Here is a 27508-nt window from a genome sequence, read left to right as displayed (position 1 = left end):
AGAAACCCTTCTGCCGATGTCGAGATGCCCCCTACTCTGATCATTTGTGCAATTGCACCACTGATCCGGATTTCTTGGCTAGAAACCCTTGGTAGCAACTCCCACCTCCTTGGCCTTGCCCTGTTAGGTACTGTTCTGACTACAGTACCCCACCAGCTCCACTTTGCAACTTACCCACAACCTCCTAAACCCCAGGAACCTGAAGGTGAGAGCTCCCAGGCTCTGCGCAGTCCTGACACCAGCAAACTAGCTCCCTCAGCGAATTGCGTCAGTTCTCCTGGCCTCTGCGTGAGCCTGTCTTTGCCTCCTTCAGCCTCTGCGCAGCCTCTTCTTGGCTCAAAGTTGATGACGCAGGCACTGCATCACCCCTTCCTTGCTGCTTTGTTTCTAGGAACAACTTCTGTCACTCGGGACAACTGTTTTCTGCTGTTGCTGCTTTGCTCTGTTGATGTCTTCAATTCTCCTGTGATCTGCAACCATGCTCTGATACCGTATTGAAGTTTCTAAGTCTAACAGTTAGAAACCCTCGATGCACTTTACTGATTTATTCCTACCTACTTGTTCTATTAATTAACAAGTTATTTACCATGTAAATACTGAAAATAAATACCAATGCATGCTCAACACGTTACAGATCATCAACTGAAGAAAACAGAAACAAGCACACAAATGACACCGTTATTTTTGGACTAATGTCCCCGGAAAAACCCAACACGGGAAAACCAGTGCAGATGTCTGGGGGTTTTATTATTAAGCAGCGCTTTTCTGAGTACATTGGGTGCCAAACTAGCTAACCCATCAGAGATAAAAACTCTGGCAGCAATACCTCTCTTTGGAAATAGGTATTTGGAAAGCCTGCTCCACGAAATCCCTCTCCAGTACAATCTAAAGCTCAGCGTCAGCCCTGCTAGCCTTTGCATTAGCTTGAAACCCTCTGCGTCAGCGCACTGAGGCTCTGCACTGACGTAGGTCCTTTTGGCTCTGTGCAATCTCTGCTGCATCTGCGTGGCTCCCTCTAGCTCCGCGTCTGCCTCTCTCTGCTTTTGTGCTGGTCTCTCGGCACTGTCCCTGCCTCTTTGCCTTGTACTCATTGCCTCTCGCTGCAATTGATCACTAATTCTATATCTCTTAGCAAACATTGCTCTAGACAATAGAATGACTGATGACTCTAGTGTATTCTCCAAGCGACCCTCAAGCCTCCTCTTATACTTTTCTCGTTGACAAATCAACGACCGAGATTAAGTCCTTAATCGACGGCTAAGATTAGGTCTGGCTTGATCCATGTCTTTTGGACCATTCTAACACAATTTTATATTAATTCACATTAATATTTTAATTTCCCTAGAGTTTAGACTTAGGGACTCCATTAAAAATATTAATTATTTTAATATCTCCCTAACTGTTTAGAATTTGCCCAGACCCTTTCTGGGTATTGGAGATCTCATGTGCCCTAACCTCTCCACCAAATTTCGTGGCTAAAGCACATCCGATGCTACCCCAAATCAACACATATTAACACTTCCTCTTAGCGAGGAAGGTATTCTGCATAACACCCAACTTGTATTTGAAGCCTTGCTTCAGTGAAATACTTCAGAATATTTGGAGGTGCTTTATGAAAATCAATGAGGATTCAGGGAAGTTCAATTATCAGGTTGATGAAGGAATTTTTCTTGGACACTCTACAAGAAGTGAGGCTTAAAATTCCTACAACAATCGGTTGCGAAAGGTAGTTGAAGGTATTGATGTAAAGATTGATGAGGCTCTTCTTGAAAAAGAAGTTGAAATCAATGGAGAAGATCTTATTCTTGGAGATCCAGAAGAAGATGCTGCAAAAGAAAAAAAGGAGCCAAAAAATTAAAAAGAACGATCCCAAACTCCATCAAGGGTAAAGTTCCTTCCAAAACATCATCCAAAAGATTAAATTATTGGTGATGTAGATGATGGAATACAAACTAGAAGAAAGATGACAAATACACGAAAAGGAAATGATATTGCCTTACTATCCACGATAGAACTAGAAAATTTTACTCAAGCAAGGACCTTCACGATGTTGGAATCACAATTGTTGTTAGACCGAAATCCACAAGCATTAGTCTCTGCTACAATTGCCAGAGTTAGGATCCACGAGACGCAGTTAGTCCATGTTGCAAAACACACGGGGAGTGCTAAAAGCAATGTACAACAATCTTCGTGCCAATGCAAGCCAAGTGAGTTTCAAACTCGAAACCTGTTGCTTTGATACCACTTGTTGTAACCACGATTGCCATTAGACCAAAACCTGTAGGCATTAGTCTCTGCTACAATCGCCAGAGTTAGAACCCATGAGAGGCGGTTAGTCCATGTTGTGAAACACACGAGGATTATTGAACCCAATGTACAACACTTTATTGCTATACCATACAATGTTATGAATACAATTCATATAAAAATAATAAATATAAATATAATAATAATAATAATAATTAATAATTAATTAACTAATGATTAGTTAGTAATGAAGAGGCATGTTTTAGAGACATGACCATTCATGAAAGGGTACCTTCCTAGGGTATATAAGCAGACCCTCATTTTCATTTGTAATCATCTCATATCTTATATAAATTCAATATATAGTTACATGTCTTACAATGGACATTTACGTCTTTGAAGTATTTTAAAGATTTTTGCTGCGTATACAACTCTTGGTCATTACATTGGTATCAGAGCAACGTTGGCTGATCACCAAGCCTTTGGCCATCAACCTTGTTGTCGTGTAATTGAAGCATTTCGCTCAAAGTTTGGAAATTCTCCATATCACCATTTAGGAATCTAGCCCTAGAAAAACATAAATTTAAAAAAAAATGGTCTTTGACCATTGACATTTCAATTATTCTAGTAAAAAAAAAATATAGTCTGATGTAAATTTTTGAAGGATAACATTCATATATATATAAAGGTTTTACGTTATTGATAAAAAGTGTATGATAAAGTCAAAAGGAAATCTTTCCAAATATCTTTAAAACTATATGTAAGAAAAGGAAGAATAGATAAGATTATCTTGATTCTTCATTAAGTAGTTTACAAGCTCGTGGTTTTAGCAACCCATGGTAATTGCCCATGGTATTTTCAAGGTAAAAGAAGAACAAAAGGAATACAAAATATCTTTATGTGAATGGTAAGTTTTACTTTTACGTGGAGAAAATTAACAGAGTCAAAAGCACATAAGTGGACATATATTTTATATTATACCCCAAAGAGGTGAATAGCGATGTTTCACTAGGGCTATAACTTTTCAAAAAGAAAAGAAAATATTATAAATATATATAGGAAAAAAATTATAATAATAATAAAACAAAATAAAGTAAAAAAAGTTAAAAAAAATAAGCGAGTTGAAGAGAATGAAAAAAAAAAAACAATTGTTAATAATAATAATAATAAAACAATACTTTTATAAAAGTATTAAAAAGAGAAATATTCATTCAAGTTTAAATATTGTGGTACAAGAAGTGAAGAAGTGAAGTTTGACAAAGATAATAAAGAAGAAAATAATAAAAGGGTTACCATAGAACCCTAAGGTTGAGCAATGGAGTTTAATTTGAAAATGAACGAAGAAACTAAGGATTCCATATATAATTCTACGTTTTGGACCAGATGTCCATTTTGTTGAACAGAAGATCAGAGGTTATCAATTTTTAAAAATCACACAATACCTTGTCCAAAATGTCAAAGATTGTTTACTTTGAAAGAATATCAAGGTAATACCCAGACGCAAATAAAAAGATTAAAGGAAGAAATCACAAAACTTCAACAAAAGAATGAAGCATCAGAAAAGAAATATAAAGATCTCAAAGATTGATTTCAAGAAAAATCTACTAAGAAATTTGGCGTTTAAGGGACCACAATGAGAAATTACTTTCACCGATAAAAAAAGTCCAAGGTTAAGAAACAAAGACTAAAACAATAAAAATAAATTTTTGATAAGGCACTGAAAGAGAATCTATCAGAAAAAGAAAAAGAAAATTTGTGCCTAAAAACCCTTAATAAAAAATTATTAGAAAAAATCAAAAATTTAAAAGATAAAGAGAAAGATACTAAAGACAAAGTCAACGATTCAGAAAATGGTGAACTTTCACATCTAAAGAATCATAACCACGCCTTACTTACGCAAATAAAGAAGCTTAAAAGTGACAAGAAACTACTAAATGACAAATTAGAACAACTTCAAAAAGTAGTATCGAAGTCTCCAGTCTTTTCAATCCAAATTGAAGAAACAAATACCGATCTAGTCAAAATCTTAACTCAAACGATGGACATTCCAAATGATGATTTGGTAGCCAATTCAATAGCAACAACGCCTAAAGAAAATCAGGAAACAACCATTAACATGATAAGGGAAAGTCCACCCAAAAGAACTATTTATCGACATCTGAATCACAAGAGAAGACTTTCTAATCAACTTGTTAATTTTTGCAACTAAGGTCAAATTCCACATTGGACAGCTCAGATGACCGAGATGATGCTTGCATTAAATTCATCTTTTCGAGAGGACCAAAATCGACCTAAAGATCACCAAATTTGGTCAAGCGAAAGTTAAGTTTTGAATTATTTTATTCATACATGTATTATGGAATGGGTCGGCCCTAACCACATGTGTAACTACTTAGGTCGGCCTTAACCCCAAGTGGACCCTCAAGAAAGCCTATAAATAGAAGCGACCTCAAGCTCATTTCATCTCAAAGATCAAGCAATCTTTTATTCTTCTCTTTTGTCTTGGTTCACACAGGTTCTACGGAAGGAGTTTGCTTAAGGGTCTGAAATCACAGGTGTGAGGCTGCTCTGACTTAGGGTCTTCTGTTTCCCAAATGCTGGCACAGAATTGGGCATTTTAGTCCCTGGACGCTGGCACATAGTGGACAAGACAACGTCCTGAGTGCCCTAGATGTTGGCACACAGGCTTATGGGAGTGTCCAAGGGTTCAAAGACGGATCACGCTACGTAAGTCTCCGGATGCTTTCACAGAGTGGTCCTGAGAGCGTCTAGGTCGTCCTGGACGCACAGACAGTAACTGTAAGGGGGTGTCCAAGGGGTTTTGGTGTGTTTCACCCTGGGCGCACGCACAGAGTCTTCTTGAGAGCATCCGAGCAATCACAGACGCCCTCACACAGTGTCCGAGAGAGTGTCCAAGGAGTTTCGGATGCACACAGTCAGTTTTGACGAGTGTACAGGATTCAGATCTAGGGTTTGACATTTTGGCTTCAATTGGCTTCAGTGATCTGGTAGATTTGCGTTTATCTCTGTTGTTATATAGATCTGCAAATCTGATTTGTAAATATCCGCTGCAAACATATGTATTGGGCTCATTGTACTCTACTGAAAACTCTTTATGACAATTTATTAAAGAAGAAGATTGAAAGGGTTTCCCCTTCTGGGGTTTTTCCTTGGTCTTAGACCAATCTGTTGTCTCTTATGGTTATGTTGTTGTCTTTGTCACTGCATATATTGTTCTTTCTTCAGTTACGTTTATGATTGGCTATACTGCTAATAATTGGATGCATTGTTAATGAAAAAGTAAATTGGGCTAAAGTAACTAATAGCATAGAACAATCAGAAAATTTAACACAACATACGTACTAGTATCACTCAGAACATAAATGACAAATTTATGTTCCCAAGAATGCTAAAGTTTGCAGAATCCAGTGCTACGATAACTATTCATCACCAATTTCCAGAGATCAGAAGATTCCACAAAAGATAATCTAGAATGGTCCAATCCATTCCCAGTACGACAATTTTGTCTATCACTTAGAGCATCATATCATTTTGTATCAACGAAAATGAAAGTTCGGAGACGAGAAGATATTCTCAGTGAGCTTTGAGGACAAAGCTTCTTGAAGAAAGAGACAATGTTATGAATATAATTCATATAAAAATAGTAAATATAAATATAAATATAATAATAATAAATAATAATTAATTAACTAATGGTTAGTTAGTTAGTAATGAAGAGACATGTTTTAGAGACATGACCATTCATGAAAGGGCACCTTCCTATGGTATATAAGCAAGCCCCCATTCTCATTTGTAATCATCTCATATCTTACGTCAATTCAATATACAATATTCAATATATAGTTACATGTCTTACAATGGACATTTACGTCTTTGAAGTATTTTAAGGATTTCCATTGTGTATATGACTTTTGGTCATTACATACAACAATTCCAACAACCTCTATAAATGATGACTGAAAACGACGACTAAAAAACATTGCACGGTGGCTGAATTTTTTGAAAATTGACTTTGGCTCAAAAGTAAAAGAAACCATGTTTGGTTTCAATAAAATCCGTTTGGCTCTTGAATGTACTTTAGTACGGATCCCTCAATCTATCTCTGCTAGTAATAGTCCCTAGGTCTTCATGCTTTTAGTGTTTGTGGCTCTAGCTTCTCTTTGATACCATATTACGAAAATTGAGCACACAAAGAAACCAGGATAACTAAAAAAAGAGTTCTCCATATTATATATCATATGAGAAAGTGAAAGCTTTCTTATATAAAGCAACAATCAAACCTAAAGTCAAATTGATTTTATTAATGCTTATAAACTAACATTTATATTAACAAAATTTGCATGGAGCAATGTCCTAGCTATATTCAAAATGAATTCAATGTTGCTTTCTACCATAAAAAAGCTCTATATGACCTTTAAGCAAGATCCTTGAGCTTGGTATGCCAAAATGGATATCTTTCTTCTTGACAAGATGTCATTATGACTCTAATTTCCATATACCAAAAACGTGGGTGACCATCTCATAATATGTGTTCTCTATGTTGATGACCTTATCCTCATTAATAGTGATCCCAAACTTTTGACCCATGTGAAATCTAGAGTTGTGAAAAAAAATGAAATTTCAAACTTAGACATTTGTGTTATTTTCTTGGTCCCCAAGTCTTGCAAACCAAGGAAGGCGTTTCCTTTCCTAGTATAAGTATGCATGTGACCTTCTCCCTTCTATTCTTGACTGAAACATGTTGCCACTTTGTATCATCAATTAGTTGGTGACCTTTTGTATTTGACTCATGCCTATCTTGATATTTCTTTTGTTGCTTGTCTTGTTGCTTGGTACATGAAAACACCCCATGATAGCTAGTTGAATTTGAGGTATGGTTTAGTTTGGGATACAATAAAATTCAAAGGGGGATCCTTTGTTGATTGGTTTCATTGATTTCAATTGGGCCAATCATTTTGATGATTGGTGGTCCACTACAAGTTATGTTTTTAATATGGGTTTTAGACCTGTAACTTTTGCTGTAAGAAGCAATGTGCACTTGCTATTTGTTAAATTTAGATAACAATGGTATGTTCTATGCTTGAAACAATACTTCAATGTCCTTTAGATAACCCAATGACAATTTCCAATAGCAATCACATTAACCATTAATCACATTGACAGTAACTATAGATAAAACATAAATAATAAATGCAAAAGACAAGCCAAGGAAAGAGAACATTAGGATATGGCGAATGCCAAGGAAAAACCCAGGATGGGGAAAACCCTTTGATCAATTCCTTTTATTATTATATCAAATGTCCAACAGATAGAGACAGAGAGTACAATAAAGTCAAAATTGACTTGCCAAATGATGATCAAAGCAACCTGTCAAATTTGAAATTTGGGGAAGGTCAAATTCTTAGCCTTCTGAGAGAGACAAGGTCCCTCCCATGAGGGTCTTGCTTGAGTTGGACACTGAGTTCTAGGAGCTCCTACGGGCTTGGGGTACTTCTTGGAGCTATGAGCGACCATAGGGTGAGTGGTTCACCTTCCCCTATAGGTGTGTTGTGTACAGGGTGAGAGGTTCACCTCCCCATGTGATACCCCATGATGGTTGACATGTGTGTAGGGTAAGTGTTTCACCTTCCCCTGTGTTTGCACATGTGTGTAGGGTGAGTGGTTCACCTTCCCCTACAATTGATGATATATGCATAGGATGAGTTGTTCGCCTTCTCCTATGGCATATGAGTAGGATAAGTTGTTCACCTTCTCTTGCGGATGCCCCAACATACATCCTACCCATGTGGTTTGGGACTCTCATGGGGAGTACCTCTCATCTGGCCAATGAGTTGGGAAAAGAGGATAGGGACCATAACACTACAGATGGATGCATCGTGTACTTCCATACTCCCTATATCTAGGATGCATGGTGTTCAACAACTTGATCATTCAGGATCAAATCCGATTAGGATTCTACCTTTGGAATGACTTCGATTAGTGGACAATGGCAAGGTCTTGTGACTCACTCTCGATTGATTCTTCTTCATTATTACATCAATGTTCAACATAGTTGAGATGAGATGCAGAGACAGTTCATGATGACAATATGACATGATGATGGATGGATTGGCAGGTGGAATTCTCCCTAGTTGAGAAGGAGTGTTAAAATCGGCAACTAGGGCCAAGTTCCACTTTGGACAACTCATTTGATGGAGATGATTATTACATCGAATTCCTCTTTTCAAGAGGACCAAAATCGACTTAAAGATCATCAAATTTGGACAAGGAAAAATATGTTTTTGAGGTCAAGACCACACGTGCAAATTGTCGAGGTCGGCCGCATCATCATGTAGGCTCATGAAGCCAATGGACATGTCCCTTGACACTCAATGACTTGTATAAATAAGAGAGACCTCAAACCTCATTTGGCATTGTTGTCGCACAGAATGTCTAGGCACCGCGACAACGGCTCAGATCGGGGGCTGTCACCCTGATCCCCAATCTCTCTATTTAAGTTGTCTCCCTACAACAAGCTAAGGGGGTAGACCCTATGGAAAAATGGAATGAAGAAGAACTGGTTGGGAACCAACCATTTCGGAAGACACAGTGAAGCGATCAAGTACTTGATTAAGATTTAGCAAGACTTGTAGGATTTTACTAGATTTTTAATGATTAATACCAATGGCTTATGGAGTCAACAATCTTGCTAAGGAAATGAAGACCAAGTAATCGATCAACAATTGCTGCTTAGATGAATGACTATCTTATATGAAATGCAAACCCTAAAACTAATGTGAGATGCAAGAATCTTGGTTAATTTTAGTTAAAGGCCTATCTAAGTTTTAACCCTTCGATCATATCTATATTGAGCCTGATTTCGTAGTAATTGGTAAAAAGAAGATAAGGTGAAGCACACTAAGGTGTGATTAATGATACCTCTCCTGAAAATTTGACATACTCGGTGCGTCCGGTGTTGCAGAGAGCTGTGGCTCTGACGACTGTAAGGTCACCATTTTAACTACTATTAAATGCAGGCTACTCAAGCAAAAATGGATGGATACCTATCTCTCTATCGACCAAGCTTATGCTTGGAAGTAAATTTTATTTATGCAAAACTAACTTATATGCAAATGCACTAGATGATGAGAAGATGAGATGAAGTTAGATTCAAGGATGAAAAGATGCTTATGTTGCAGAAACTTTCAATACCCAAATGAAATGTTCGCTTTATTAAAGGAAGACTCAAAATTAAACCCCTGAAGATATTACAAGTAGAACACAAGCTTATTTCAAATCTTTCTGATACAGTTATAGCTCAAAGAGAACAAAAAATTATTTGCAATTAATATCAACAGATGCTCAGAAAATACTTAGTTTATGAAACAAAAGATATGTATTTTATCACAATTCCGTGACAGAGTACTTAATTTTCAGAAATTAATTTTTAGGACAGCAGTAATAAAAACTTTATGACAGTAGCAATATGACAATGAAAACAGTAAGCTATCAATGATATCTTTATGCCAAAAATTTACCGAAATTTTTCCAAACTTGCCCACATGAATTATAAAAAAATTTCAGCCCGTTATGATGTGATTTCCGAAATTATATCAGATCTGATATACTTATTACAACGAGCAATTAAATTATGAAATAAGTCTAATGATGAATGCCCAACTCAAGAAATTAATTCCTTAATGTATTAGACAACTTAAGAACTGATTTTAGGCTAACCCACATGAAATTTTTCCACTGTTATATTTTAAACTTCAGAAACAGAATTATTCAGAGATAACAGTGACCCAAAATGTAGATCTAGGCCAAATTATTGATACACATCAAACATAAATGACTTATTAATGTATTTAACAATTTTTTAATTAATTTCAAACCACTTAGATGTGTTTTTCACCACTATTAGAAAGGTATATCACTGCTGTAGGAAACAGTGAGGAAAAAGATGGTTTAAAGATCGAACCCTTAGACCCTAGGCCTTGAAGATCACTTGCCCAAGTTGCCAAAAAAATTTCAATACCTGACACAAAGTTTTACCAAATTTTCTGCAAAACCCACCAATGATTAGCTTCAGAAAATTAAATATTCAAATTAGAAATGGAGCAAGAGAATCTAGGGCCAATGAGAGCTAGCACTAGGCCCAATAGAACTAGCATTGGGCTAGGAGAAGGCAGATCTGGGCTTAGGAGCCCAAAAACTTGAAACCCTTGTTCTTAAAAAATTATTTTGCTTAAGATCTTCAGATTTATTGCAAAATCTTTAGTGGCTGGCCTTGTAAAAAGATTTGGGATAAGATATTTCCCTCCAAAGCCTAGATATGTCTCAAAACCCCCAGATCTGCTTGAAAAATCCTAGATTTGAAGATTTACTTAGTTGATTTCTCAGATTTATTCCTGCAAACAATCTTTGAGCCCAGATCTTGCTTTCCAGGGTCTAGATCTAACTCAGATCTGAAGATTTACTTGGCTGATTTCTCAGATCTATTCCTGCAAACAATCTTTGAGCCCAGATCTTGTCTTCTAGGGTCTAGATCTAGCTCAGATCTGAAGATTTTCTTGGCTAATTTCTTAGATCTATTTCTACACAAGTGAAAAGAGAAAAACCCAATACCCAATATGTACAAAAATATAGAAAATCCCAAAAAATCCAAGGGTTAAAATTCAAAATTATATTACAAAATTTCAGATCTACACAAGTAAATAACAGATCTATACAATTAATTATTAGATCTATACAAATAATTTACAGATCTATCAGATTTGAGGACTATGATTTCAACTCTACTCTCAGATCTGATAATATAAAGCTCTTAATAGCTAGATTCATCAAAATTTCCACAAAATATTTAAAATATTTTGAAATTTTAGAGGTACTAGACCAAAAACACCCTGCAGAAAAAAAGATTATCATTAGATAAATCCTGAGACTTATATGAAGTAGGCTCTTCAGAAAATATGTTTTGAGAGTTGGCTAGTCCAACCGAAGAGTATCCCCAAATGCTCAATGAGAACCTGAGAGTTCTTCTGCAAACACTAGATCAACCATCAAATCAAGTAGAGAAATAGAACAATAATAAAATTCTGAAGAAATAGAGATACCTGCTACTTCAATCAAAATTTAAAATGTTACCCTAGATCTAACAAACTGAATAAGATACCCATATTCAAATTATTCTAAGAGAGCTATTGATTGATAGTTTTCACATAATATTCAACAGGAGTTAAAACAATGTTACCATAAATTCATGAAGAAGAACACTACAACACATTGAAACCCCAAAAACTTTTGCATTAATTCAAAAAAAGTATACAAGAGAGCTTGAGAGCTTAGTACACGTTCCAAAGATCGGATGATTTGACTGACAAACGACCTCCTATTTAAAGATAAATCCTCCAATGGCTAGTTCGAGTGATCCTTGTCAAAGCAATCTCGACCGTTGATGAGGATCAAAATTTCTTTTAATCTCATCCGTCGAAATTTTAAATTATCGAGAAAATTCGAATTTTTCAATTAAATGTATTTTAATTAATTCAAAAATTAAATTTTTGAATTAATTTCCTCAAAATTTTGACTTTAACTTAACCCTAGGGACCAAAGACTTAAAATTTAGCAAAATAATCAATTTACCTTAGTTCCTCGACCTTTTAAAATTTAATTTTTAAGTACCAACGAATTTTGCCTTCGGAGAATTTAAATTTACCTAGGACTTAGAATTAATTAAATTTTTAGCTTAAGATTTTAATTAATTTTGGCCAAAAAATTTAATTAATTAACCTATGAGGGGATAAATTATTTTTCTAACCTTCAAGACACTTTACATCATGATTTTTACATTTTTACATCTTAAAGGAGAAGACCCATTTGCAAAATACCCTCACAGACTATTCAGTTCTGCGACACAAAATATAATCTAGCAGATCAAGCAATTTGTAATAAAATAATCTCACCAAATAGTTAGGATTATTCCCAAATCACTTTTACATAGACTCGATCTAGAACACTAGGACTCCCCTAAGATCCCAGTAAGAAAATCCATTCTGGCTTTGGGGTAAGGCTGAGGGAAAACTCTACTGACCATCCGAGAATGGATCGGTGAGACAAAAAACCTCCCGGAATGTAGATCGTCACCAGAAAAATAGGTTTACCTAGGTAATTACATACACGATCCAGATCTGCTGAGATTATTTACATTATACACATGCAAACTTGGTTTACATTATAAGATGATGATCAAGCTGATGATGATCGCTGGACGGCACAGACACATTGATCAGGGACTATCCCTTTTGCAAAAAAAGAGGGTGTACTGCTATGGGTCATTGACACGTAGTGGTCAACAGGCAAAATCACACAACATCATTTTTCTCTCCTCATCTAATTGGGTTGTACAAATTACAGGAGAAATTCTTCTTCTCTCACACGTGTGGCTGAAAGAGGACAAATTACAAGATTTGTTGCAGGGTTTGACCAACCATGGCTGGGTATTTTGACCTCCTTTGACTGCATTTTAATGCTAGAATTTCTGTTTTGGAGGGCCGCATTAATTGGCACAGAAACTGAGGTTTTCTGAGCATGTTGATTGGGTTGACTGCAGGTTTGACCACAGGCTTGAAGTGCAGACTTTGACCAAGTTTGACCGCTATTTTAATCACTATTTTGGGTTCACTTTGAGCACCTAAGAAGGTCGAGTTTGACTAGGTATGACCAAGCCGCATTGTGGACAGTGTGTCGCTGCTTTGACCAACGCTGACTTTCTAGTTAGGTCTGTTGATTGTTGTAGGAAAATTTCATATTTGACAAGGTTGCTTTGATCATCGTTTGGCAAGTCAATTTTGACTTTATTGTACTCTCTCTGTTGAACATTTGATATAATAATAAGAAGAATTGATCAAAGGGTTTTCCCCATCTTGGGGTTTTCCTTTGGCATTTGCCATATCCTGGTGTTCTCGTCTTGGCTTGTCTTCTGCATTTATTGTTTATGTTCTATCTATAGTTATTGTCAATGTGATTATTGGTTAATGTGATTGTTGTTGGAAATTGTCATTGGGCTATCTAAAGGACATTGAAGTAATTGTTGCAAGCATAGAATATACCATTGTTATTTAAAATTTACACTATTTCTTCAAGAAAAGAGAAGTATTGAACAACAATTAATGCAAGTCAACAAGCCTCGTGACTTCAACAAATCTTTTCAAATTGGTACCGGTAATAGCACCCAACCACACTTTGTTGTGATATTCAAAGTGCCATTCAATTCACCAAAGATGCAATTTTCAACATCAGTGTCACAAACACATTGAGCTTCTTGAGGATGATATCCTCAAAGTGCTCTATTGTCGAACAGATGATCAAGTTGAAAACTTTCACAAAGATCCTTATATAGGCCAAGTTTTCAAAGCTTCAAGGTATGTTAGGCATTCAGGAAGTTGTCATTAAGGTGGAATAGGCTCTATTGCCTCCTTCTCCTATTGTGTCACCCTTTTAAGCCCTTCAGTTCTATCTTAAGTTGTTCTTAGGGGTGGATGTTGTGATATTTAGACACATGTGAGTTAGTTATGTTCAAGTTGGTCTAATGCGTCTTTAGCTAAAGTGTGTTTCTTTAGTGTTCTTTTGTAATTATCTATTTTCAATGGTCACAATTATGTTCTAGATGTAAATTGATTTGATTGTTCTTCTCCTTTATACTAATAACACTTGATCTATGGCATAACACTCAATTGGTCCATGATCTCTATTTAAGGAGCATGTGAGAGTCTTTTGTTGATGTAAATTGATTTGATTGTCCTTCTCCTTTATACTAATAACACTTGATCTATGGCATAACACTCAATTGGTCCATGATCTCTATTTAAGGAGCATGTGAGAGTCTTTTGTTGATGCTCAATTGTGAGACATGCTTATGTGAATTAATTTCTTTTGCATCGATATATTGCCTCAAGTGGCCACGTTGGCTACAGTTGTGGACTGTTTCCTTATTTGAGGTTTTTAATATGTACACTGCTGTGTGAGTGGTTGCCTTAAGGTGTTCAACCTGTGTGGATATACCCTGTTTATTGAACATATGGAGAAGCTTCAGTGGAAAGTAAGGAGAAGAAAGCACTAACAGCGATGTTGCAGGAAACGTGGTATAGAGGTCCATTTCTGTACGGAAACGGGTACGAAACGCGGAAACGCGTTTGGTACGGCCGTGAAACGTGTTTCCGGCCATACTGCCACGTTTCCCGAAACGGAAACGTGGCCAGTACGGCCGAAAACGCGTTTCAGGGCCGTACGACCCACGTTTCCTCATTAACTTGTGTTTTTTATTTATTTATTTATTTTTAATTTGTTTTTTAATTTACTTTTAGGGTATGTTAGTGAGTTCTTGTTGCTTCTAGATGCGTGTCTAAAGTTATAAAAGTGAATTTTTGCCCTAGTGTTGATATGCAATTCATCAGGCAGTTTGAGGTATATGTTGTTCGTGGTAATGTTAAATTGTTAAAGTAAAAGTGATATTCTCCTTTTTTTTTCATTTTCATCCTTTTACTTAAATTTTTAACATTACCATGAAATCACTCATGATGTTTGAGAGTAGTTTCACCCTCATTGGATTTCATATGGAGAAAGTAGAATTTTAGATCTCACTCAAAATCCAGCAGACTTATTTGTTTTTCAGGATTTCAGGATTGGAGGGATTGCAATGTTTCCATTGGATTTTATCATGTACTAGGGTATGGAACTTGTATTTAATCAAGAGAACCAAGCCCTCTATGCATGGGAAACTCCCAATAATCAAGATCATGTAGGGTACTAGGGTATGAAACGTGTATTTAATCAAGAGCACTAAGGTCGTTCGACTATGTAGGAGGAGACTCCCAATACAACAATGGTCCTTCTAAAGAATGGGATGTGGATGCCGAAAATCCTGATTTGGATCTCTCTCTTGCAGCTTTATAGTCTTTATTGTACTTGCAGCCCCATATATTAATATAAATAAAGGCTGATTTTGAGATTTGGATATATAATAAAGGTTGCTTTTGGATATTCCGATATTTTTATTTTCATTATGTGACCATTCATGAGTAAATGTGATGTAAATTAAATCTTAATGTTTAAGTGTAATAAATTATAGTGTATCATTTATGCTTTATGATTGCACACACACACACACATATATATATATATATATATATATTCGCGTTTCCCCATTTCCAAAATTTGGGGAGGTCGCGTTTCGTATCGCTTCCCGTTTCGGAAACTCGTACCCGTTTTCCCGTTTCGTGCAACTTAGACTGACAGCGATTTCGACAACAGTGACTCAGTCATTTCTCAAATGAGGCTTCAACTTGGCATTGATGTACTGTCATTTCTTTTGAGTGGCAGGACATTGAAGAATTGGGAGGTGTCTTTAATGAAATGTGTAATCTAGGGAGTAACCCCACTAACACTCAGTGTGTGAATGGATGCTCAGATAATGAGGACAGTGGTGGTCTTATGGAGAACTGACAATTCTCCCTTCCCTATTCCTTTCCCATTCTCATCTCTCAGTTTAATCAGTAGGGCTGGTTGATAAGAAATACTGTCATTTATATTCTGAATTACAGAAGAACTTTAATCATATTTTTGATTTTCTGGTTCTCAATTTTTGAACACGAGGGAACTCTTCTATCCAGCATGTACTTTATGTTTTTTCCTGTAAAGATAAACTTTTACATTCCTAGCAAAGAATGCAAGTTATGCTCTGGAATGAAATTAGTTAGCATGATGTGCCCATTGATGGTTTACAGTGTACGCAACAATCTTTTTGTTGTTTGCAGGAGATATTTGGCAATGATTGAGATGTGCTCTGCTGTGGGACATAGGGAATGTTTAATAACTCTCTTGCTACATATTGTGGAACATGCACTAAATCTTTTCTATATTCATTTTGAAAACAGGTAATGCTTCCCATCTGTGTATATTTGTTCCATAAATGGGTGTTATTGTGTCGTTTGTATTCATTTTATCAAAAGTCGAGTGTTTTTAGTTTTAATCTCTTTATTTGTGGATGTAATGTTAACTTAAAGTTGTGCGTATAGATTACAAGTACCTGATCATCTGAGCCAAGGCATGACAAAGCTTATAGATAAGGAGACAATTCTTGGATCAAGGGAGGATATGATGTTATTAAATGAAAGAATATTACCTATTTTGGAAAGACTTGAAGTTTTGAATGAGGTAAGTGCATTTTCATGTTTTTCTTCTTACTGCTGATGCAGGGACGTCTTTCAATAATTTTCGAGGCATACGTTTTGTTCCTTAATAGAAACGCTGTGTGGAGGGACAGAGACAGAGCCTAGATTATGGTTCTATATTAACTAAATGGATGGTTTAAGGCTAGCTAAATTTGTGTCTATCCAGTTTGTAAATGTGTAATATTAAGCAAAAGTGTTAGGATTCCTCTACTGGGTTTCATTGTAGTAATAATTTGCAAGTTTTTGATTTCTTTCAGTTTAAGCTCCAAAAAATCTGAGATATCTCCACAATGGATGTCGTTTTTGGTTTTCCGATCTCTTCTCTCTCTGTTTTTGCATAGTGTGTTTTGACTTTTTTAGTTTTATCATTTTCCCTTGACTTGATCAAATATGCTGCCTAGAGTCAACAACTCTTTTGAATTGCATTGGACCATTATAAACAAGGACACCAAAATTAAAAGCGTATTATGTCTCAGAAGAGTAGCAACAGTACTTACAAACTTATATAGCATTAATAATAAAGAATTTAAAGAGCAAGCAAAATTCCCATTCTATTTTCAATAATCATTGTCTGGCAACATTTTTGGCAATGAGTTTTATGGTTGCATTCCAAATTGAGTTCGGTGCAGATTAAATATATGAAAGGGGTATTAACTTATGGGAGGACCTTATGTCAACTGTCTCTCACCCCAATATTTTTTATATTCAATATCAGCATCTTAATTTTAGACCAGATTTAAAGATCTCAGAAGGTGAGTGATTTTTCTAGAACTATTCTTTGTTTTGCAGGATAAAGCGGGTCATAGCCTGAAGGTTCTGCACAGGTTGGTTCACTCATTGAAATCTAGAATTCTTTTGGGATATGGATCATAAGTTAAACATTTACCAAAGTGTTAATGATCGCAAGTGTTCTTTGGATATTCGGCTAAGATTTGTAATCACATAAAGTGCACTTTCCAAAGGGGATGGATGGAAATGGCAGCTCTAAGTTTGTGCTGTGGAAAGAGGAGAACAATCGTTTTCGTTTCTAATATTATTATTCCAGTTTCTTGTTTTTTGGGTTCTATTGGAAGCATCATCGCTTTATGTAGCATAGCTCTGTTTGTAACATTTCCCACTGTATATCCTTAATATTGTTGTAACATTGATTTTCTTGTTTTTACTTTACCTGAACAAATTTTTAACTATAGCAATAGAAACAAATGCTGGTATCCGTTGGAAGAGAAAGGCATTCTAAACCTGGCATGAGCAGATCTTGTTTGTATGTCAATATGTATGCTTAATCTTATACATGTGAAATGTCTTTGACGGTTGTATCCAGTAATCTATTCTTCCGGGGCGAATAGCTGGTTGAATAAAAAATGGCGTTGATGTCATTTATAGCGTGGCCTAGCTTAAGATTTACGTGCATGTGATTATTGTGTTATTTCCTTCGATATATAATGCTTGTGGGTTTTATTTCCTTAGATATATAGTGATGTCTATGTGGCACCCAGTAAAATTCCATTCTTATGAGAATACTGTAAAAACAAACAACACCAGGCACATTATGCTATTAGTTGAACTAAATTTGTCAAGCTTAACGCAAAATCTTGTTTGATACCTAATAAAAAAAGGGTTTGTGTGGCAAAACCTAGTTACCCATGTGTTATTCCAAGAATGCATGATAATTAATCAGCTAAAGTTTTTTTCCCTTTGCCTTCCCATTTTCTTTCTTATTTCATCTTTTGCCATGAATTTTGCTTATGCATCTTTTTGTTTGTTTGTTATGCAAATTGCCACCCTAACTATTGCATATACTTCGAAACTAATGGAAAAGCTATTTCCAAACACCTGGCCCTATTGTTAGTTGGGAAGGTGGGGCTGATTAGGAGGGGCAATTATGAGAATTTGTTAATATTTTTCTATTTTATCTTTTCCCTTAAAGAAAAGTGGAGGAACGCTTTCCTAATTTTGAGAAGTTAAGGAAAAACATCATTACATACAAAAGTGATATTTTTAGACAAAATGTGAAACACTTCAAAGATAACATTCTTTGATACGATGAATCAAAATGTCAAACAACTACCTCCATTAAAAATAATGGTCAAGAATCAAAATGTCAAACAACTACCTCCATAAAAAATAATGGTGTTATCAGTAGCAACAAATTTTGGAAGAGTAAAATTATCCACCAAATGTCCTCCCTTAAGAAGAAAAAATTCTAAATAGTTCTTGTCATATCGACAACTACACTTTAAGTCACTAGTCATGGCAAAAAAATCTAAAGATAGCCCAGATATATGGTGATTCATAATAGTTTGTTAGTCGATACCTAGAGAAGCATAAACACAACTTATCTCTTTTAGTATCAATGAACAAAGTTATATAAGAAATTATAATGTTTAATTACTTCTCTTTTTTCCATATATTAATAAAACGTAGCAAAGGAAATAAAATAGCTATGTTGCCAAGAAATGTGGGTTCAGGTTCAGGGATGGGTACGTGTACGTCATTTTTTGAAACAGGGTGCGTGGGTTCGTCAGGGGTATATTATAATTTATACATATAATATATAAATATTATATTTTATAAATTAAAATATATTTTTGTATATTTTAAAAATTTAAACAAGAAAATTAAAATACTTATGATTTAAACTTTATATATTTAAACATGCACATGATTGAACATTCAACATTCACAATGAAATTTCAAAATTTCTAGTCTGTTATCAAGTGCAAATTGGAGTTTACATATTAATAAGAATCATGATATATGTCCATTGTCATACTACATTCAAAATTTGCCTTAAGGCATCTCCAAACAAGAACTGGGAAATTTTAAAATACTAAATAAAAATAGCTAATAGTGAACAATGGCTTCCTCGTGTCATGTCATCAACATCACTCAGTTCCTCAGTTAGCATTGGTTGAAGGGAAAGATCTCAGCATAATAATCTTGCTCTCCTTTCTCTCTCCCCTTGGCCTTCCCTTTGATGTCTTTTTATACCCTCTCCAAAGTAGTTTTTTAGTTAGGAGTTGGTTGGGAACAGTTGGGCCACGGGCACTAACAGGTGATCCAGCAGGTAAACCCGCGATCACCGCCCGAAAAAGAGGAAATTATATTTTTTTAAGTGTTTTAATAGATACACGCGGGTTGGGTATAACATACCCGCGTGTACACGCGTTTAACACAGGGCAAAGTCGCGTACAGGGAATAAAACACTGTTTTTTAAATTTTTGGACCAGGTCTGGAAGGAGGGGTTGCCCTAGGCCATAAGTGCAGCATCACAAACCATAAGAGTGAGATTTGGAGCTATAACAGATGCCCCCTAATGTATGAGGTCAGAAGGGGTACATGATGGCCGAAATACATTAAGTAAGTACAAGGAAAGGAACTCTGCCGAAAAACCGAGGAGGACTTCACCGGAATTCAGCCTGCCAAGCCACCGAAAGGAGATCAGAAAGAAACACTGTCTGAGGCGGGCATACCCATGCTCAGGAAAAGTAAAGCATGTCCGCATATCAAGTACAAGCGGATCCACTAAGTATACAAGTATAAATGACTGTAAAATACATAATGGATCATCTGATCATAATGAGTAAGTACATGTCTGAATGTCACATATAAAACTGTCAATGATGCTGAAAGATGCAACGGATCACTGAAATCAAAGACTGATCCTATAAGGTACCAACTGAACATGATGGAATGGGATGGTACTACACTGCAAACTCAGGTGCCAGCATATAGAATGTCGCCATGACTGACTGCAACATATAAGGTGGAATGGTATCAACTAGCAGCAACAGGAGCAACTGTCAAGTGAACCAATGAATGCTGATACATCCTGAGGTCTTCACCGACCGCCGTGGTACATTTCTACACCATGGGAATAAATGATCTGAAGTCGACCATGTGAGAAATCGTTTGATTACCGGTCATTGATGTATACCGTTAACAAACGCGAGACTACTCACCGATAATGATAATGAGCGTCAAGGTACCCAGTACAATCTAACAAGTGTGAATAGATGAGCTGAAGTCGAACACCTGTAAGAATCTATCAATCAGGAGACAATGATGGTTTCCCACTGTCGATAGCGAGGAATCTGCCACTAATGACTGCAAACCCCAAGGTACTGCCAAATGGACTCTAGATCTTTGCCCCAGAGCAATGAGTCGGAGTCAATAGGGAAAGACCCGCTAGAAGGAAGGCATTAAGGCATCCTCCATCAATCTAGCGCGAGTGTAACCCGTAGGCCAATAATGTGGAAGGAATCGGACGAAAAAGATGTAGTAACCCAACCGAAAGTACGTTTCCGGCGTACACAAGATGTGGCTAGCGCACGGCAGAAACCCTCTGAACCAACCAATAATGAAAGCTGACACAGAGGCGAGGTATCCACCAATAGGGTCAAATGGAAACCAAGGTACTGCACGAATCCCAATGTGTGATAATGTATGCTGATGTCGAACACAAGGGAAACCACTCAGTCAAAGACCCATGATACTGATCGATGCTGAGCACAAGGTGACCTATCAATAATGAAAATAGGGCCAGGGTGCGGTCTCTAGGTCTGCCCTCAGAGCAATGTGTCGTCGTCGATAAGGACAAGACCCGCCAGCAAGAAGTCAATGGGGACCTTCTCAAACCGGCACGAGTGAAGGACCAATATAACTGATGTGATGATAGACATGACATTGACAACCAGGGATGGCCGACTGAAAAAATGAGTCAAGAGACACCGCAGAAAGGCCGACTCAGGGTAACTTCCCTTGAACAAAAGCACGACTCAATGTGACTATGTGGCAGCATATAATGAATCTGTATAAGTTCGTCATGCAGGAGGCACGAACGAACCCTCCATATGATTGGAAGAGATAACCAATCGGGGGAGAACTGACTCGATAACAAGGTTATGGCTTACCTAAGTCAAACTAAATCCCACCCAAGCGGAGGAGACTTTGTTTTGAGTGCTTTGTTCAAGGGCGACACGACTGACTCTAGCTGCCAACAATAAATGGAAATAATGTCCCTGTTCCCGCTCTTTTTGGAATATTTAATTTTTTTGTCTTTTTCTGATAAGCCGGAAAAAGAATAAAAGAATGCTATGGTACAGTGGAAAGAACGAGTGTCGGTGAAACAGATGCTCTAGTTCCTGGGAAAGGAACGTTCCTATGCTCAATGCAGGGAGGTGAAAAACTGGTCAGTGACACTCAGAGGTATGTTCCTTCCACGGATCTGGGTATGTCAAGCTGCAGAGGTCAAAGGGATGCAAGGTTGATTTTTGCAGACGCCATGGTCAAAAGTGGGCTTAAACACGAGTCCAAGTGAAGCCGGCTATAGGCCAAAAGGTGCAAATGGTCAACATGCAATGCAGAAGTACAACTTCAACACACATAGGAGCCTCTAGGGTATAAGGCCAGAACGAGGCGAGGAAGCAAAGAGGAATGAGTCTTCAACGCACAAGTCATGGCGGGACTACAGAGGACTCCCGAGCCTAGTGACAAAAAATCAGCATGAGTGCCAAGTGACAATCAGGTACTAACTAGGGCACCCATGATAAGGTAGGCTCTACCACACAAGTCATGATACTTCTAAGCAATGAGAAGGTTCCGCATCATAACTTGGTGGGGTCGATCCTAAGGCCAAAATGGAAAAGGAAACTGATAAATGCACAATGCAGGCAGAAAAACCTAACCTATATGCCAAGTTCGAGAACCAATACCTGTCAGAACGGACCAACCATAAACTTCCAGAGGAGAAATCTTCCAAGTTCTGTAAACATAAATAGGAACACTAGACACGAAGTTAATACATCCCACATATAAACTTCATATAAAATCTTTGTGTTATAAGATACAAAACTTGAAGATGCGTACCTCATATATACAATATGGTACAGGGAACCATGCAGCCTTGCGGCTTACGCATAATAGTTCTGCTGAACAAACCCCTTGCAGGGCTCAGGCCAAGGGCTCCTTTGGTAGTCATAACTCATGGCTTCAAAGAGTTCCTGCTGTGAAGGCAAAACAAGATCTGAGAAATCATGAGAACTACAAGGATCAAAATATGGAATTAAAGGGTCCCATGTCCCTATAGAAAGAATCTCTCGGTCAACTGCCGGGACCAAGTCCCAAGAAGGAGAATAATAAGTCAAAGGATCCTTCTCAGAAGCAATTGAACATTGAGGACTCAATGCCACATAATTGACCCGTGGCGGGGTAGAGTCTACTTGAACACTTGGAACAAACCAAGGGGCATTCTGCAGTAAAGTCGAATTAGGGTGACGATTATCAGATGCAAGCTGATCAATAGTGACAATATTCCCGTTATGAGGAAAGCACATTACTCGAAAGAGTGAAGACACCACAGCATTCATAGCATAGACATAATCACGCCCAAGTAGCATATTAAAGTCTAAAGGGCTATCAACCACCATCATATCGATTAAGACAGTCTTCCCACCTAAAGTGATAGGCAATTGAGGAAGAACACCCATAGATTCACCAGGCCTTCTATCATAGGCTAACAACTGACTCTGAGCTGTCAACAACTTTGGGGAACCCAAAGCTTTCCAAGTCAAAGAGGATATAATACTTGTAGAGGATCCTTCATCCACCATACATCGATAGACATTTGTGGAATTAACTCTGACCTTTATTTGAAAAGGTACAGCGGAAGGAAGACGAGGCTCAACAAGACTATCCCAATCAAAGGAAACACTCTTAGAACTTGGAGGGGGAACATTCGAAGAAACCGGAATGCCCCCTATACTAGAAGATTCTGTACTAGAGATCAAACAGACTCTTTTGTTAGGCACTTCACCCCCCAAAAGAGGAGTGTAATCGGCCAGCGATTGCACTGGCTTTACCACACTTTCAACCGATGGTTGATGGGATTGATGAGAAACCATATCAAGGGTAGGAGTAGAAGTACTTTCAGACTCGGACCATATCCTTTGAACCTCTGGAATACCAGGGCATAAATGAGTAAGATGGTCTCCCTTGCATATCTTACAAGGGAACTTAGGTTTAAAACTTCTACGTCCAGGTTTCTTATCAACCTCCATTCCACCAACATAACTAGCAGTGGTTTGCGGAGAGTCCTGAACATGACTTGCAGAGGTTGGTGACTCATTGCTAGTATGACTCGCAGTGACTAGACTCGTGCCCCCAGCATGACTTGCAGCGGCTGAAGACTCATCTCCAACATGACTCGCAGAGGTTGAAGATGAAGTGCTAGTATGACTTGCAGTGACTAGACTTGTGCCCCCAGCATGACTTGCAGCGGCTGAAGACTCATCTCCAACATGACTCGCAGAGGTTGAAGATGAAGGGATAGAATTGTTCTTCTTCTTTGACTTCCTCTTTCTCCTCTTTTTAGATTTCTTTTTACAAGAAGGAGGCGAAGAAGGAATCCCAGATTTCTCTTTGAAAGAAGATGAACAATTAGCACCCATGTGATGCCCCTGAAATAAAGCATTTAACGGAGAAGCTTCAAGAGCATTCGGAATATTCGGAGTGGACCACAGCCAAACGGGTAGTCCAACATTCAACCCAGGAATATTCAAAGTGGCCATCAAGGGAGTACCAACGTTTCCAAAGAAAGGAAAAGCACAAGGATCCCCTTTTGGAAGGGTACCTTGGTTGGTTTCCACAGGAATATTAGCCATATCTAAGTAATCCAAAGACCCTTTCCCTTGCGGGAATATAGAAATAACTCTTCAAAGAATATGGATAAGCAATCAAAACCTTTGCCCTTGAGGAGGCAACTCCACAACTTCTGAAAGAACAACCAAAAGCCTTTCAAGATCGGTAGAGCGGCAAGCCAGTCACTCAGAACACAAAGTCCAAACGTGACTAGACAAAAATACCTAAAGCCAACTATATACAAGGAGCAAAGAGCACTCACTATAAAGTCCCTAAAGAAACAGCCATTCAAACAACTTCCAAGTATTTCCGCTCCGGGTGGTGAGGACCGGACACCAAAATACAAGAAAGTAGAGTCAGGGGCCTTCCGAAGATAGTCTGGGATAATGACAGCCCAGTCCTATCAGCGAAGGTAACAGAGGAAGTTACGCTGACCTCCTAACAACAGCCTGCGCCGGTGCAAGCCCCCAAGCTTCGCAAGGGTGCCCTCCAGAAGTACTGTCGAGAGTGATACAACGTCGACCTCAGGTGCCACGGGATTCCCCTCCGCAGCCACCTATGCAGATCCCTAGGAGAGGCAACTATGGGTACCAACTCGTCGCAGAAGCCAGGCGGAACAGTCGTGGGGTGAGTTCGGACAAGTAGGAGAGGGGGTATCTCTCTTCCCTGTCTTCACAGACCCTCGTGCTTAACTCCCAGATCCGGAGCTTTCCTGGTCTTCCTAACGCTATTGGAGTTACTCTCTTTAATCAGACTCTTATGTTTGACGTTTTGTGTGGCCTTGGAGAGTTAACTCTCCACTCGCCTAATCCAAGGCCCTAAAATCCTAAACTTGTTGGTGTAATAACTAAAACAAAAAGTTCTAGTGGATTTTAATTAAGCGCTTGATTTTATTAGGCTGTTCTTTAAGTCAAAGGTAACGAAAGTGAAACTTGTGGTGTTTTTAGGACGCAAAAAGAAACTATCCTAACTACATGCACATGCACTTTTTCGTTTCGATGAAGAGCAATTTCTATGAGGTTCAGATGTACTTCAAATTAAACAAGGTTTTTTGCTTTCTTTTCAAACTCCACACTCACAAAAGCTAACAAAACTATGCATGCCTAAAAGAGGATGCAAAGCTATGCTAATGCAAGAACTATATGTGAATGCAAGATTTTAAGACTACTCTGCAAACAAAGAAGGAAAGTTGCTGCTTTACCAAATTTTGTCTTGCCACTAAAATGCTTAGATAGAAGATGATGTGTAACCAATCATTTCGTCCAAACAATAAAAACAAGTTCTAAGATAAAAACAAAGCACTTTCACTTCGCAAAAAAGGAAATCAAATGAGAAGCAAGTTTAAGAAAGCGAAACTCAAAAACTTTCAAAAGATTTTCTTTCGATCAAACCAAAAAGTCTTTTTCAAAGGAAAAAACTCTCAAAAATACTGACACCAATGATTGATAAACAAGCAACCAAACACATTTGTGAATTGACACCAATGAAATGATGAGAACTCAACAAAAATAAAATGTGTTCGAAATCACTTTTGACAATCAAAAGCAGCAATGAAAGTCCAAGAAATCAAAAGACAAGTTTCAAGAAACTGGTAACAAACAAATTTCCCGAAACAAAGGAGTAAATGGTCATAAAAACGATCTCGTTAAGCAAACATAAATGTCATGAAAACAAAATTGACACAAAGATTTTAAGACAATCTTCCCACTCTGCCAAAACAGAGCAATCAAGATTCTTAAACAGAAACCTTGTGTGTCAAAAATCAATGACGCTTGCAATCAACGAAAAACAAGACTAGCACTCCTAGAGAGAGTTCGAAACAAGATGCCCCCTGTTAAACAGAGAACTGTCACTGGGAATTGACTGCTTTAAACTGACCCAAACCACCAGACAGACATTCAGCCAAAAGAAAAATTATAAATCTTGAAAATTATGTGATATACGCGCCTGCAATTATTTGCAGAATGCGTGTACACGCGACTGTAACTAAGGAAACCTGCGTATACGCGGGTTTACTTAGTGAAACTTGCGTATATACGCTTCTGTAATCCAGAAAAAGTGCGTATATGAAGTGTTTCAAGAAAAATAAAAAACACAAACTGAAAAACTGGAAAAGCTTGGAGTTCAAGAAAATATCAAACAGTCAGAACCAACAAACAGAGGGACTGAGCCTTGATGGCTTGAGGACTACCCAAACTAGGAACAACAAGAGTGTTGTCCCCAGCGGAGTCGCCAATTCTGGTTGAAGGGAAAGATCTCAGCATAATAATCTTGCTCTCCTTTCTCTCTCCCCTTGGCCTTCCCTTTGATGTCTTTTTATACCCTCTCCAAAGTAGTTTTTTAGTTAGGAGTTGGTTGGGAACAGTTGGGCCACGGGCACTAACAGGTGATCCAGCAGGTAAACCCGCGATCACCGCCCGAAAAAGAGGAAATTATATTTTTTTAAGTGTTTTAATAGATACACGCGGGTTGGGTATAACATACCCGCGTGTACACGCGTTTAACACAGGGCAAAGTCGCGTACAGGGAATAAAACACTGTTTTTTAAATTTTTGGACCAGGTCTGGAAGGAGGGGTTGCCCTAGGCCATAAGTGCAGCATCACAAACCATAAGAGTGAGATTTGGAGCTATAACAAGCATGCTCTCCAAGTAGGAATCACACTCATCTTGAAGCTCTTGCTCATTCATAGCAACTAGAGGTAGCTCAATAAGGCCTTTTGGTTGCATCTCCTCGTCCACACACATAACATCATCCATGTATTGACCCCATCTCTTGAAAGGACCTTCCTTGTACTCAGGGTCTTTTCGAGATATGAGATGAAGTGTGCTATGGATGTACACTAAGTTCTCTGCCTTTTTTGAGCCCAACCTATTTCTCTTTACTTAATGGATAAAGGCATAAGTACTCAAATTCCTTTCCAAGATGAAGAACTAGCTACCTGGAATATTAGGGGAAGCTCATTAAATTAATTAAAAAATAAAAACTAAAATGAACCCCAAAGAACCCGATTTTGGTGTTCCAAGTACCCATCATCATGGTTCTTCGTATTCGTCAAGACAAAAGAAACCAATTCTTTTTAATGGAGAACCAAGTTTTTCATTGAAGAACCCGATTCTTCTCAAAAGAACCCGTACCCGAATCTGGTACTTGGGGTGAGAACCTGGCACAGGTTCGAGAACTCCACCCCTGGGTTCGCGAAACTGTGCAACATAGTAAAATAGCCAAGGAAACAAGAATTATTTTTGAAAGTAGCTACAACTCTAAGAATGATAAATTGGGATAGAATATCCTTGAATCATCAATTCTATAGACTCATTTTAGAACTATGTTATAACTAATAACACAATTTTTGTTTTCCATTTGTTGAAGTCTTACAAAAAATTTCATCCC

At 37.6% G+C, this 27508-nt stretch overlaps 1 protein-coding gene across 4 annotated transcripts in view; it reads left to right on the top strand.

Moving 5' to 3' along the window:
• Window positions 1-27508, top strand: part of EMB3142 (nuclear pore complex protein (DUF3414)) — a 447780-nt gene that overhangs the window by 399787 nt on the left and 20485 nt on the right. For 3 of the 4 annotated variants that reach the window (XM_089384462.1, XM_089384463.1, XM_089384460.1), the window contains exons 43-45: window positions 16062-16181; window positions 16323-16461; window positions 17268-17609. In XM_089384462.1, coding sequence (XP_089240588.1) covers window positions 16062-16181; window positions 16323-16461; window positions 17268-17351 — 343 coding nt within the window. In that variant the 3' untranslated portion in view covers window positions 17352-17609. Of the gene's footprint in view, window positions 1-16061; window positions 16182-16322; window positions 16462-17267; window positions 17610-27508 lie in introns of those variants that run through there. The other variant, XM_089384461.1, reaches the window with a different exon arrangement.

The sequence above is a fragment of the Pinus tabuliformis genome, chromosome Q (assembly GCF_031772625.1).
Source record: "Pinus tabuliformis cultivar Carrire ecotype Pingquan chromosome Q, CPIR1, whole genome shotgun sequence".
Classification (NCBI taxonomy): Eukaryota; Viridiplantae; Streptophyta; class Pinopsida; order Pinales; family Pinaceae; genus Pinus; species Pinus tabuliformis.
Note: the sequence above shows the minus strand (reverse complement) of the source record. Positions and strands in the feature narration are given on the sequence as shown.